Source organism: Rousettus aegyptiacus, unplaced genomic scaffold (assembly GCF_014176215.1).
Source record: "Rousettus aegyptiacus isolate mRouAeg1 unplaced genomic scaffold, mRouAeg1.p scaffold_m13_p_1, whole genome shotgun sequence".
Taxonomy (NCBI): Eukaryota; Metazoa; Chordata; class Mammalia; order Chiroptera; family Pteropodidae; genus Rousettus; species Rousettus aegyptiacus.
Window position 1 is genome coordinate 25,763,355 of NW_023416284.1, and position 13,851 is coordinate 25,777,205.

The 13,851-nt window shown below is 38.5% G+C and overlaps 1 protein-coding gene across 2 annotated transcripts in view; it reads left to right on the forward strand.

Moving 5' to 3' along the window:
* The first annotated feature begins 4,673 nt into the window (after window positions 1-4,673).
* The window catches only part of ZMPSTE24 (zinc metallopeptidase STE24), a 33,202-nt gene continuing 24,024 nt past the window's right edge, over window positions 4,674-13,851 (forward strand). The window contains exons 1-2 of one of the 2 annotated variants that reach the window (XM_016140062.2): window positions 4,674-4,913; window positions 6,702-6,848. In XM_016140062.2, coding sequence (XP_015995548.1) covers window positions 4,791-4,913; window positions 6,702-6,848 — 270 coding nt within the window. In that variant the 5' untranslated portion in view covers window positions 4,674-4,790. The remainder of the gene's footprint in view (window positions 4,914-6,701; window positions 6,849-13,851) is intronic. The other variant, XM_036232383.1, reaches the window with a different exon arrangement.

Consider the following 13,851-nt stretch of genomic DNA (forward strand, 5'->3'; position numbering starts at 1 on the left):
AAGGAATTCTAATACAGTGGGGTCATAGTATCTTCAACTTGGAGGTATTCTCTTTATGTGAATCCCAGCTTGACAGGGAGGGAGAAAAAAGGGAGGAGGCATCTACCTGCTAGTACACCAATGTGAGCGTTTACCCTGACAAGAAAGATGGAAGAAGATAGTAGATGGTCCACAAGTTCATAGTGTGTGTATTTTTGCCACAATAAATGATTACATTCATTTAAAAACTAACTACCTGACACCTTAATGAAATATTTCATTTGGTGTGCAGTTACTTATTCTGAATAAAAACTGGCTATTCTGTCCAATAGGAGATAATATAGCAGTCTTGCAAAGGATCCCAAGGGTAATTTCGATCATAATTTTTGTCCAGGCACTGTTTTTAATATATAATACCTGTGTAAGATGAGATTTCACTGTATAGTGTACTCAGTGCAAAAACGGGTTGGTAAATATAGGGTGGGGCCAGGAAAGGCTTTGCAGAGGTCACATCGAGTTGTCCCATAACTAGTAACATAGGTCAACAGTGAAATGATGATACGGCTGGTGGGATCATCATGGAATAATATACAAATGAGGATGGCTTGACTAGAGAAAAAGGAGAGTTTCAGGATGGCTGAAAAACTGGCTATTTCCAGACCTGCAATGAAGGATTTTGGCTTTACAACAACACACACTAACTACATCCTCGAATCAGCTTTAATTCATGATGTGGCAAACAGAACAGATGGGAGTTATCAACAATATGCATTATCTGACAGTGTAAGTGGGAAGTTTGTTAACTATGCTGCTGAAAGAGTGCCATACAATCTTTTAAAGTCAATGTCTCAATTTTTGGTGCTATCTAAATTTCAGTGTCTTCCTGCATAGTTCCAGTCATTTTGTCTTGATTACCTCTCAGGTATATCAAAGGAAAAGTGTTTGAAGAAGAGCCTAGAAGAGTAGAATGACATCAGGTAATGAAGGACTTTTATTTTATTTATATATTTTATTTCATTTTATTTCATTTCATTTTGAAGGGCCTTTACAGGTCATATCATACTGTTTGACATGGACCATGATAGCTTTTTAAACAGGGGAGTAACAAAGATTTGGTAGTCCCTGTGGAAACACAGAATGAGCTAGATACAAAGTAGGGTAGAAACTGATGGGTTCACCTTGTTCCTGGTTCTCAGCTCCCCAGAAGGAATGTGTGATTCACACCACAGTCATAAGAGGTTGATACCAAGTATTCATTCCCTATATGACTCATTCTTTTCTTGAGATCAGAGCATTTATGTCCAGGGCATCAATTAAGGGAACTTAGATGCTTGGCAAGCAGAGAATCATGGCAAGATAGGAAAAGGGCTTGAGAGCTATTTTATCATGCAGGTTAGATGGGGTAGATTAACTACCCTATATTGATTGGTGTCCACTCTCAGAAAAAGAATCCTTATGCTCCAAATTCAGTCTCTCTCCTTTGGCAAAACACTGACGATAGCTTCTTTTAAGGTGCTCATTTCAGATTCCAGACAGACAAGCCCCTCTATTAACACTATCTTTCTGCAAAAAGGGAACAAGTGATTATTCCCTTTCCATAATTCACTTCTCCCTCCACTACTATCATTCTAGCCCAAGCCACCATTATCTCTCACCTGAATTCTTGGAATGGCCTCCTAACTGGACTCCCTTCTTTCATCTAGGTCCTCATTCATTTTGTTCTCTACACAGTAGTCAAAGAGATCATGTTATTACTCTGCTCGAAATCTTCCAATGGCTTATTCTTTCACTCTGAGTAAAAGTCAAGTTCTTAACTAAAAGACTGTGCATAATGGCATGATCTGCACTCTCTTTGCTTCTTATTCTCTCCTTTCTTTCTAGACTCTTAGTATTCCTCAAACGTGCTGAGATGCATTGTCCCACCTCAGGGCCTTTGAACTTGGTGTTCACTGTGCATGGCATACTTTCCCCAAATACTATATGGCTTCTTCTCTTTCTTTGGGTCTGTGTTCTAATGTCAGTGAATCTGAGAGGTCTTTTTTAACCATCTTAAATAAAGTAGCAGCCCTCATGCCAATATGCTATATCCCTTTTTCTCTGCTTTTTCTTCATAGCATGTATCACCTCCTCCACTTTTACTGTTACATATTTGCTTATTTATCAACTCCTCCATCCATCCCACCCCACAAAAAGTTAAGCAAAGGAAAGGAAAGGACTCTGGTTCATTGTTATATCCCAGCACCTAGAACAATACCTGATACTTAGCAGACACTCAATATTTGTTGAATAAATGAGTCAATTGCAGTCTTAATTTTTAGAAACCTCATAGTGGATTCCTGTTCCCGTATCTTTAGACACAGTGACAGATCAACACTATGATGCGATTCTTCCAAGTATATCTTTATTGGGCCAGCCAGATACATTGCTAAGAGTTTTATATGATTTTTCTCATTTGATCCTCAGAATACGAGGTAAATACTATTATTCTCATTTTACTGATGAGAAACTGATGTACAGAGAGGTTAAGTAACTTGCTAATAATGTGTTGTGGTGTAACTGTGACTGGCCCTCACACAGCCTGACTAAACCTGTGCTCTTGGCCACAAAGTTTGAATGGCAGGAGCTTTGGTGACGCTTTGGACTAACTGCAGTTGTCTGGATGGACCCTGACAAATGAAGACAAGACTGAAGTAGACATACCAATGATAGCTCAGGGAAAGAGAATTCTGAAAAAGTGTTTATCCCTTATATTTTAAAGCTGATATTTTACTTTTCATCATTAAGTTGTTGCAATGGATTTAAATTCTGGCAAATTGTAAATAATGACAGTTTAAGATAAATCTGTAAAATCACTTTTTATAAGGTATCCAATAGAATCTACATAACAATTGCATAACTACCATCATCCATTTAAAAATTACAAATAACCTCTGTAACATCCATTAATTCTACATTGTTCTTTTGTCATCTCTATTTTACATTTCGTTCTACTCCCCAATAAAATGTTAACCAAATACAATACTTTTTGTTTGAAAAGCTTTTATTGATTACTTCTTTGTGATAAATTTGTATGTATTAGAGTAAAACTTTTTTAAAATTCCTGTAATTGTATGGGTCTATGCATTAGAAGAATTCTTTGAATTGACCAATCACTACAATTATAATTACAATTAATGATTTAAAATCTGCTCAAAATGATATGATTACAAATTTTGATAATATAGAAAAAGGTAAAATTCTACTGGGAATACATGTTTCAGTGAGATGGATGGGGTTTCCCACCAATTAATTCATCTGTCTGAATGATTTTTTTCTTACTACTAGATTAATTTTTTCTCTTCACAGATACAGTGCCAAGAAATATTACTCACAAAAATAGATGGGAATGCTAGTAGTTTTGTCATAGTAATGTCAATCCTTTTCTGAGTTATATGCCAAAAATCAAAGTGTTCCTTAGTTAGATGACACGTCAATTATTAGGTCCACCAACTCTGTTGAAAGCTGGGAACAATCCGACATGCAAAAGAATTTATTTTGTCCTTAGTGTCCATCACTTTCTCAAGTGACTTTTAATTATGATAACTCTCACTTAGAAGCTTTTAGGAAGAGTTGGGAAAGTCAAGATATTGTTAATTTCAACACATCGTTAACATGACAATCTCACTAATTTTAGCTGTAGCTGTAGATTTAGCTCAATTTATTGTAAATAATAATTATGCAAATTAGCAACGCTAGTCTCTTTGTCAAATCAATTAATCAAGTGAAACTTATCTGTCAAAAAAAAAATAGCTTTTCAGTTCAAACAAATATGTTAACAGGCGTGCCTGTGATCACGTTTCACTTCTGAATTCCAAGACAGACATGGGCACTGAGCTCTGAGTTTGGCCCCTAGATCAAGTAAAGCCCTTTCAGTTCAGGTATTTCTAACCAACGCTATCTTTGCTTTCCTCCAGGGCACACTCTTAGGCGAAATGCTGCCTCTGACTTCCCTGGGGGTGGAAAAGGCGAGATTAATGAAATTTCATCACTACCTCCCGCTCTCTAACACGGCTGAATTCAGAACAGTCCTATACAGGCCAAATACTGCTCTTATAATGCCTAGTCTCACTTATAACTATCTCTTTGGTCTTAAGATATCCTAGGATGAACCATACCACAGTCTGAATAACACTATTCAGAGGAGTAGAGTTTAGAGCCTGGAAAGCCTGCTTCTATCCCGTCCTGTCTTGCTACCTCAGGGCGGGAGTGGCGGCCCACATTGCGTCAGTTCCCGCGCAGTGCTAACTGCCAGTGGGCTTGTCCTGGACGGGGAAAGTACGGCACAAGCCGCACACAGCTAGGCAATCCCCGAACCGAAGAGATGCAATTGCGGCTCTGAAAGAAAGCGGAGAGCTCCGCGGCGTTGCGGGGCTCCATAGTGAAGCCGGAATCCTCCGCAGGAACCTGGCATAGAGGAGAAGGGGAAGAATGTTGGTGCAACACAGTTCAGTGTGACCAAGTCTGGAGCCGGGGCTAGAGCTAGCGGAGGCCGGAACTCGGCACGTGGGCTCGCGCCCTCCTCCGGCCGGAAGTGAGGAAGGCTGAGCTGGCCCTTTTCGGGCAGAAACTAGGCGACTCTAGAGGGCGTCGGCATGGGGAAGAGTGTTTATGTAACACTGAAAGCGGCGCGGATGGGGTGGGTTGGGTTCGGGTGTCGGTGTAGGGGCTCTCGGAAGGGACGTATATCGCTGTAACACTGTCGGGACTTTCTGAAGGGACTGTGTTGGTGTGGCACCAGAGCACGCTGAGGGAGCTGGCGTATCCAGGTGGCCATGGGGATGTGGGCGTCGCTGGATCCGATGTGGGAGATGCCAGCCGAGAAGCGTATTTTCGGGGCGGTGCTGCTGTTCTCCTGGGCAGTATATCTCTGGGAGACCTTCCTAGCACAGCGGCAGGTGAGCTTTGAAAAGGTCCACCCAACTCCGACACCCGGCCAACCCTAGGCCAGTCCCGGTTTCGACCCCAAGTCCCTGGATGAATGCTGTGGCCCCAGCACCAGCCTTGACCCTAAGAGTCCCTACTGAGCCTCCTAACTTGGCCCGATGGCGGGATTGCGTTTGAGAGGTTCTGGTGCCTCAGGGACGTTTTCAGTTACGTGATCGTGGGACCGAGGCTCCTCAAGGCCTGGTGAAAGGGAAAGCAGGGCTGTCGCCTTGTCAGGCTTTAGCTCTTGTGCCTGTCCCACAGTTTCCTTAAGATCCTGCCAGGCTTCCATTTTTTATTTTTGGCAGTGACTCATAAGCCTTCAAAAGGAAGATGCTAACATTTTAGAATCACAGCCTCCGCATGACATTTGTGGTAATCATGCGCAGCTATAGGATTAGGAAACCATTTTCTGAAAATATTTCTCAGTTGTTCCAAGGACTTGAACTCTATTTCCTTAAAAAAAAAAAAAAAAGTATACAGTATATTGTTTTTGCCCGAAGGACAATATTTTCTTGTTTTAAAAGGGTTTTTATTATTTTTGCTTAAACAATTAAAACAAGTAGAAAGTGTAAGTTACCTAATAACTATTCCCTGGAGATTATCATAACAGCTTGATGAAGTAGAGAGCTGAACTTTTAAATGAGATAGATTTTCAGTTTAATAGACTGCTTTATTACAGTCTCTCACTGCTAGCTTGCTTTACCCACATTCTATGTTGCTGCTGAATTATGTCAACGATGATGGTTATGAAAACCTTTCTTTTTAACTGCTGGAATTTCCTCTACAAATTTCTTCTCTCAGTTTACATTCTGCATGAATCTTTAAATTGAAATTTTTAACTTTTCTATATCTGTCAATATCTGGGTTATATCTTGATCTCTTTTAGTTCAGGATATTCTCTGACGTATCTCTTTAGATAGCTCCATTAGTACAGAATCTTGTAGGCCTAGAGATGATATTTTGCATAAAGTAAACACCAGATGTAGTGTGTAAATTGGGGATGGAGTATTGAACATCCGTTTGTCTTACTTTAATAATAAGCCTAGTTACAGTAACTACTTTTCTATACTGTCTTCTTTACTCAGTTATACTTTCATGCAATGTGTTTTATTGAGAGTTTGGTAAGATGCACAACAACAAATAAAGCTATTTGTTGTAAAACCATTGTAGAAGATACTACCCATTACATTTTTGGTATCTGCTCTCTGTATTATGTCCTGTGGGCTGAAATTACCTTTTTGAATATGGTATAATGAGAAAGTTTGTCTTTCTTGAAGATTTGATATGTTTGTCTGTCATTCCTCAAATTTCCCTTAATTTGGCCTCAAGGATCAAATTTAATGACTAGCCACAATATCTATTAACATTCATGGTTAGCATATTTATTCCTGCCCCTCTCCATGAATTTATTTTCTGTATTATAGTATGTATGTTATACCTGGGATGAGTGGTACCATTAGTGATGTTACAATTTTGGTTTACATATGCAAACTGAAATGTGATGACAACCATGATTTTAATTTTACTTAGCCAACTAGCCTCAGATTCTCTTGTTCTACTTTTACTCTGCTACATTAGTTGTTTTAGTAGTCAGTGTGCTTGATCAAATGCACTATTTGTGTATGTATAAACTAGATTCAAAAGGCTTAAGCAACAAGTTAATGCTATAAACCATTCCATATTTGATAGTAAATGACTACAGTAATAAGGATTTGATTAGACTGTTTCATTAAAGTGTTGTCTTCAAAATATTTCAGAGGCGGATATATAAAACAACAACTCACGTGCCACTGGAGTTAGGACAGATTATGGATTCAGAAACATTTGAGAAATCTCGACTGTATCAACTGGATAAAAGTACCTTCAGCTTTTGGTCAGGACTCTATTCAGAGATTGAAGGCACTGTGAGTAATTTACTTCTTGAAGAGACAATCTATCATATTGTTTAATAATTTGTTATGTTTGTTTTCCTTTTTGTATTTTTGTGACACAAAAGAGGATACCACATCTGTAAATCCCAGAATGCTTTCCTAACTTTTGCTATTGACAGTAATGGGTATAGAGCAAAAGAGGTAGAAACATAACTGTTTAGTCAGTTGAAAATTGTAGAATATGGTCACTCACCCTGAGGACAGGTGTGAAAAAGAACCTTATGTTGTAAGCTATTCATGTTGCAGTCCCTACTTGTCTTCATTCATCTACCTTAATTCTACAACTTGTCTTCCACATTGTAGCCAAAGGAATTCTGAAGAACAGTTTTGATAGTGTCATTCTTCTACCTTTCACTGGCTTTTTGTATCCTTCAGAGTGCAGGCCATATTTCTTGGCTTGGTTTATGAGGTCCCTTTGACCTGGCTATTGCTTACTTGAGCATCATCTTTTTATTTTTTTCCCCAAATTCTTTCCCCTTCTTTATTGTCCATTTCATATCGTACATGGTTTCTCATGGCTTTGAGTCTTTTCACATGCTGGTATATCTGTCTGGGGCACCCTTCCACTCCCTCTTCAACTCCATTCCTTCACTAGAGGCTAATTAATCCCTACTCTAACATTAGGATCCAACTGAGACATCATCTCTTCTAAGAAAATGTTTGAAACTTCCTCTTTCCCTCAAGTCTGCATAAGTTAGCATCCTGTCATTATTCCTACCAGTGCTTGTCACATTGTATTGAATTTGCCTCCTTAGATGACAGACTGGTAGTTCCTTAAAGAAAGGGTACTTTAAAGTCTTGTTCATTATTTTATACTTAGTGCCTGGAGTGTAATAAGACCATGATTCATATTTATTGAATGAAACAATGAGTGACATAGCATTTTTACTTAGCAAAACAGGGCCAGTCTTACTCCCATGCCAAGAGAGGCTCTATAGTATAGAGCAGTGTTTCTCAGTCTTTGTTTCATGATCTCCCTGGGTCCGTGATCACGCACCTTTTTAGACATCTTTTCCTAATCACCCCTTGATAAAATTTTAATACCACAGAAACACCGTATACCTGTTTTAATACTCTATGTATCTGTGCTTTATACATAAAATGAGTAAGATTTTTTTCCACATCCAATTCTTGGTTTTCCAACCCTAGGAACAATGGAAAGTGCATGGTATAGAGGTTAAGAGCAGACTCTGAACTCAGGTGGCTTCAGTTTGAATCTCAGGTCTGCCATACCAGCTTTGTAACCTCAAGCAAATCACTCAACATTTCTATGACTCAGTTTTCTCATCTGTTAAAACTATATAGGAATAATAGTTCCACATTCATACTATTGTTGAGAGGATTTAGTGAGTTAATATATGGAAGATGCTTAGAACAATGCCCAACCCATTATAAGTACTCCATAAGTGTTGGCTATTATTATTTTTTTATCATTGAGGTCATGATTATCATCACTATTTCTCTAGAACTCATTTAGATTCTCCAGTACCACAAAAAGGAATATTCCTAAATCGGAAATAGTTGAGATCGGCTATTATAATTGTTTCATTAGTTAAAGAAAAGAAACTGGCTGTTAGTAGCTTTTTAAATGATGACTAAATTGTCTTGCTAGTAACAAAATTTGCCTTGACAAATATGGAATAGTAAGGCTAGTGTGTTTAGAACCAAATTATTAGAAACCTTGCCCATTTCCTCAAGATGATGGAAAATAACAAAACTTCTGAGAGAGTTATATCTTGGTATTATAGAAAAATCAATAAATGATCTAAAAAATAAAGTAGCATTAGCTTTTGGGGTAACAGTGAATGCTTGTAATTAGTCTTTTCAGTATCGATTATTAAATTTTTACTAGTACAAGCCGAGTTTAGTTACTGAGATAATGAGGATTAGTAGTAAAACTTGATGCCTTCTGGGAGAGAAAAAAAAAATGGTATAGATGATGGAGGCTCTGTTCATCACTCTGGCAACCAAATCAAAGTTGTAACAGAAACATGGAGCAGCAGCAAGGAAAAATCGCCTGGGATGAACAAGCCATACAACTAAGAGAAAATCCACGAAATCACTCCGCAATGGCCGAAGGTAGGATGGGGTGAGGACACAGGGCTGCCTGGTCTCCAGCGGCTGAGTGAGACTGGCTATGGCAGTGGCAGAAGCCTCTTAAAGGGGCCACGTCCACAAATAGATTTTCATGGTGACAGACTTGCTTGCTCTGAGCACCAGTGCCATTTGGCTGTGCTAATGGGGTACCAGGGACTTACAGGGAGACATTGTCGGAGTAAGAGCCAAGGTGAAACTCGCATGGTACAGAAGTGCCGGCAGTATCCATTGTTCCCTTTCGAGCCTTCCCCCACTCCCATAGCCAGACATCATCGAACTAGATAACAGAGGTTGCTCTGCCCAGAGGATTTCCTGAAACCCCACCTCCCTCAACTCGCAGCCCCACCCAAGCCACATCCAGGTATGTTCTCAGCAAGTCAGGTGCTCCTTGCTGAGCAGTGCCTGGACTCGCACTGGAGGCAGCTGGCCTGGGTTTCTGGCAACTATAAGCACTGTATCTATGGATTGCTTGCTGAATTTTAACAGGGGGCTTTGGAGGGGTAGAAGCTTGGGCTAAACCCCTCTCAGGACTGTGCCACTGGATACCTACTTCACAAATCCACACTAATAAGACTTGGAGACTTAGGAGCTGTGCTTAGTACATAGAAATAGACACAGAAAGGCAGCCAAAATTGGAAGACAAAGAAGCAGAAACCATACGAGAGAACAGAACAGAGATCCTGATAGAATGGAGTCAAGTAATCTGACAGATGTAGAGTTCAAAACACTGACTATAAAGATGCTCAATGAACTTATGGGAAGTGTAGAGAACTTCAACAAAGAGATAAAAACATAAAAATGGAAGTGGAAATTATAAAAGGGAACCAGTTGGAAATGAAGAACACATTATCTGAGATGAAAAGTATATTAAGTGGAATAAACAAAGCGAATAAAGAAAAAGGATCAAATGAACTATCTAGAGGATGGGAAAGCCAAGAACACACAATCAGAATGGCAAGAGATGAGATGCTAAGACTATAAAAATAATTTAAGGAGTGTATGGGACACTTTTAAGGGTCCAAATATCCATCTGGTTGGCGTAACTGAAGAAAATCAAGACATTGAACAGCTGTTTTAAGAAATAAAGATGGAAAACTTCCCTAACCTGGTGAAGGAAATGGACATAAAACCTCAGGTAGCTCAGAGAATTCCAAAAATCAGGGATCCAAAGAGGCCCACACCAAGACACATCATAATTAAAATGCCAAAGGTCAAATACAGGGAAAGAATATTAAAAGCAGCAAGAGAAAAACAGATAATTACTTATAAGGGAACACCCATAAGACTGGCAGCTGATTTTTCAAAAGAAACTATGCAGGACAGAAGGGCTTGGCAAAAAATATTTGACAGGATGAAGACCCAGGACCTACAACCAAGGATACTTTATTCAGCAAAGTTATCATTAGAGTTGAAGGACAGATAAAGAGCTTCCCATGTATCAAAAACAGGAATAAAGAATGGTAACAACTACATTCCTATCAATAAGTGTCTTAAATGGAAAAGAATTATGTGCTCCAACCAAAAGATAGAGTGGCCGAAAGGATAAGAAAACAAGACCCCTACATATGAAAAGAAAGGGGATGGAAAAAGATATTGCTTTGATCGACCTAGAAGGTATTTAAGTCAGACAGAGAAAGATAAACACTATATAATTTCACTTATATGTGGAATCTAAAGAATAAAAAGAACAAACTAATCAAAAACAGATTCACAAATATAATGGACAATATGGTAACAGGGGAGCAGGTTTGGGGGACCGGAAGAATGGGGTAAAGGATGAAAGGAGTACAAATTAGTAGCTTATGGATGGTGATGGGGATGGGGAGCATGGCATAGGGAATGCAGTTAACATTAATACGTTGGCTAAGTGTAGGGTCAGGAGAGGGAGGGAGCAATTGGGGAGATCGTTTTATGAACTATATAGATGTCTAACCAATGTACTATATATACTTTAATTAAAATAAATAAAAGAAAGAAAGAAAGAAAAAAACTTGATGCCTTCCAACCAAGCCAGGAAAGATAGCATTGTAGTGAATTATATTTGACTTTGGTTAATTTATCTAAAGCATTTCTTTTGTCAGGGATAGGGCCTAAGTAGGAAATCAGCCTTCAGAGAGAGATAGAAGTAGAGGTGGTAAATTTAGACACTGTCATCTTTCTTCATTGATGTTTGATTCTTTGAAGTTCTTTGACTTATCCTGACAAGGCCATTATAAAATGGCAGGAAAAATATTTTCAGTCTTCTTGGTTGTCATTAGTAAATAGTTCCAGGAAAAGTGGGTAATAGCTTGGCCGTTACAGTTGGTGACTATGGTAATGGTTCAGTTTGTTCTAGGAGGTGATGGGGGTAGGGAGAATACATTAATAGAATGAGAGCTTTGTAATGTGCTGTGGCTCAAACTAGAAGTAGGACTGATGGGCGGAAGCTGGGAACTGTAATAGTCATCATCATGGTAATTGTATGGGTAGTGATTTTCACTTCATATATTGTTTTTATATTTATTGTTTTGTTTGATGTTTACAACAGTGCTCTAAGGTAGAATGTAGAGGCATTATTATTCTCCTTTTATGGGTGAGAAAATGATAGCTCAGAGAAATTAAAAGGCTTGCTCATTTAATGGCCAGGTGGCACTAATAAATGGCAGAGCCGGGTTTCAAACTCTCCTCTTCTGGGTCTTTAAAATTAAGTTGAATAAACCATTCTTGAAACTCTGGGGACCACAACATGAATGTGCTTAATTTACCTTAGGGAATTAGTAGCTACATTTATCATTAGATAGGAAACATTATGTGTTACTTTGAAATCCTGTTCTATTGAAAATAAGTTCATCAATTCCTATTTTGGGTAGATTAAAATTAGTAGGTTTGTATTCTTTGGTCACAAAGAACAAGTACAAAAATTAATTTAGACTTTTTTTTGCCTTGGTCCTTTTTACTTAAGGGAACATAAACAGAGGCCTTGTGTGACAAAAGGTGCCACTGTTCACACAAATGTGACAGAACACCCAGAGAGAAAATGTCCAGCCTCTCTGAAACAGACTTTCCTGATATCTCATAGATGTCAATGAAGACCCCTCTCAAGAAATGGAATGGATGGGGAATAGAGCATAACAGAGTAGAAAAATTAAAATTGTTGCTTCTTCAATTTCTGCGTATTTATAAGTATGCAGTTTAACCTCTTTGAGCCCCATTTTCCCCCTTTAAGATGAGAAGTAGATAGATATTAAACCATACTTCATATGGTTTGTGGCAAGGACTGAGTAAGAGATTATAAATGAAGCACTTAGTACAGTGCTGAACACATCACAATTACTTGGTCATTGGGCTTCTTTGGGCAAGTTACTCTCTCTGAGTTACCTCATCTATAAAATAGAGATGACTATGCTCCTTCCCTGCCTGCCTTTCAAGTCTTTAGTGAAATAATATATGTAAAAGCATTGGACTCATTTTTGCTGAGATCACTAATTCTTTTACAGGGTGTCCCAAGAGCATGCTCAGTGAAATTGTCATATAGAGAAACTTTATTGTTCTCCATGCTTTGTTTTTCATTCCCCAAAGTATACTAAACAAGGTTGCAACAGCAGTTTCCAAATGCATTCATAGATGCATAAAGTTCTCCTTAAAGCTACCCTTGATACTTACTTAAAAGCTGGACTTTTAATAATATGTGTTCCCACCTTTCACCAAAAGCATTATAAATCCTCAATTCTGCATAATGTATTAGTACTGAGAATAGGGTGAAAGAAATGCCATCCCAAATCAATTAGTTCAACAAATCAACTTATACAGTGATGTCAAAGCTTATCTTTTGGGAAAACAAGATGACATCCAAGATTGAGTTAGTTGTAGTAAAGTGAAAATAGCTGGACATAGAGCTGAAGGAGTCTTTATAAAAGCACTTTATCGAAATAGTGATTTTCAAACTTTAGTGTACAACATATTTACCTAGAGACTGCTGGGCCCAACTTCAGTTTCTGATTCAATAGTTCTGTGGTGGAGCCTGAGAATTTACATTTCTAATGCATTTCCTAGGTGATGTTGATGCTGCTGTCCAGAGACCGTATTTGAGACTCATGCTATTAAACCAATCCAGTATACTGGTAAAAATCTAAAAGATGGACAGCATCAAGTATGGGTGAGATTGTGGGGAAACAAGAGCACTCAAGTGCTGCTAATGGGAGTGTAATTTAGTATAAACCCTCTAGAGCAGTGATCCCCAACCTTTTTTGGTACCAGGAACCAGTGCTCCTATGAGAATCTAATATCTGATGATCTGAGGTGATATTAGCACTGGGAAGAGGCTGCAAATACAGATAAAGTTTCACTCCCTCGCAGGCTGCTCACCTCCTACTGTGCAGCCTGGTTCCTAACTGGTACCCTGGGGGATTGGGAAACCCTGCTTAGGGAACAAGCTGATAATACTGAATAAGTTAAAACACTGTGGACGGATCTAAAAAAATGTAGAGTATAAAAAACAAGTTGTAGATTGATAAGTACATGATATCATTTATATACATTCTTAAAAACATATATTAACCACTATTATTTGTGAATACATATATGAAAATGGAAAGTAGATTGGTAGGATACCCATGAACTATATTATAGTGTCCCAGACCCTCAAAGCACAAGGAGCCATATCTGAACTGGTGGGAATATTGTGCTTCTAACTGAGGAGTGTGATTGCTAATTGTGTTCCTGAGGCTCCACAAAGTGAAACAGTAAATTGATTCCTCTTGGCAAAATGAGTTTCACAAACTTGGTATCTGTTGTGAGGAATCATGTTTCTTAAGTATGTATTCTCAAATTTTAAGAACTCCTTCCTCTTTCAAATGTCTTGATGATTTGGTGAATATCTGTGTTTACTTTATCTGCCCTA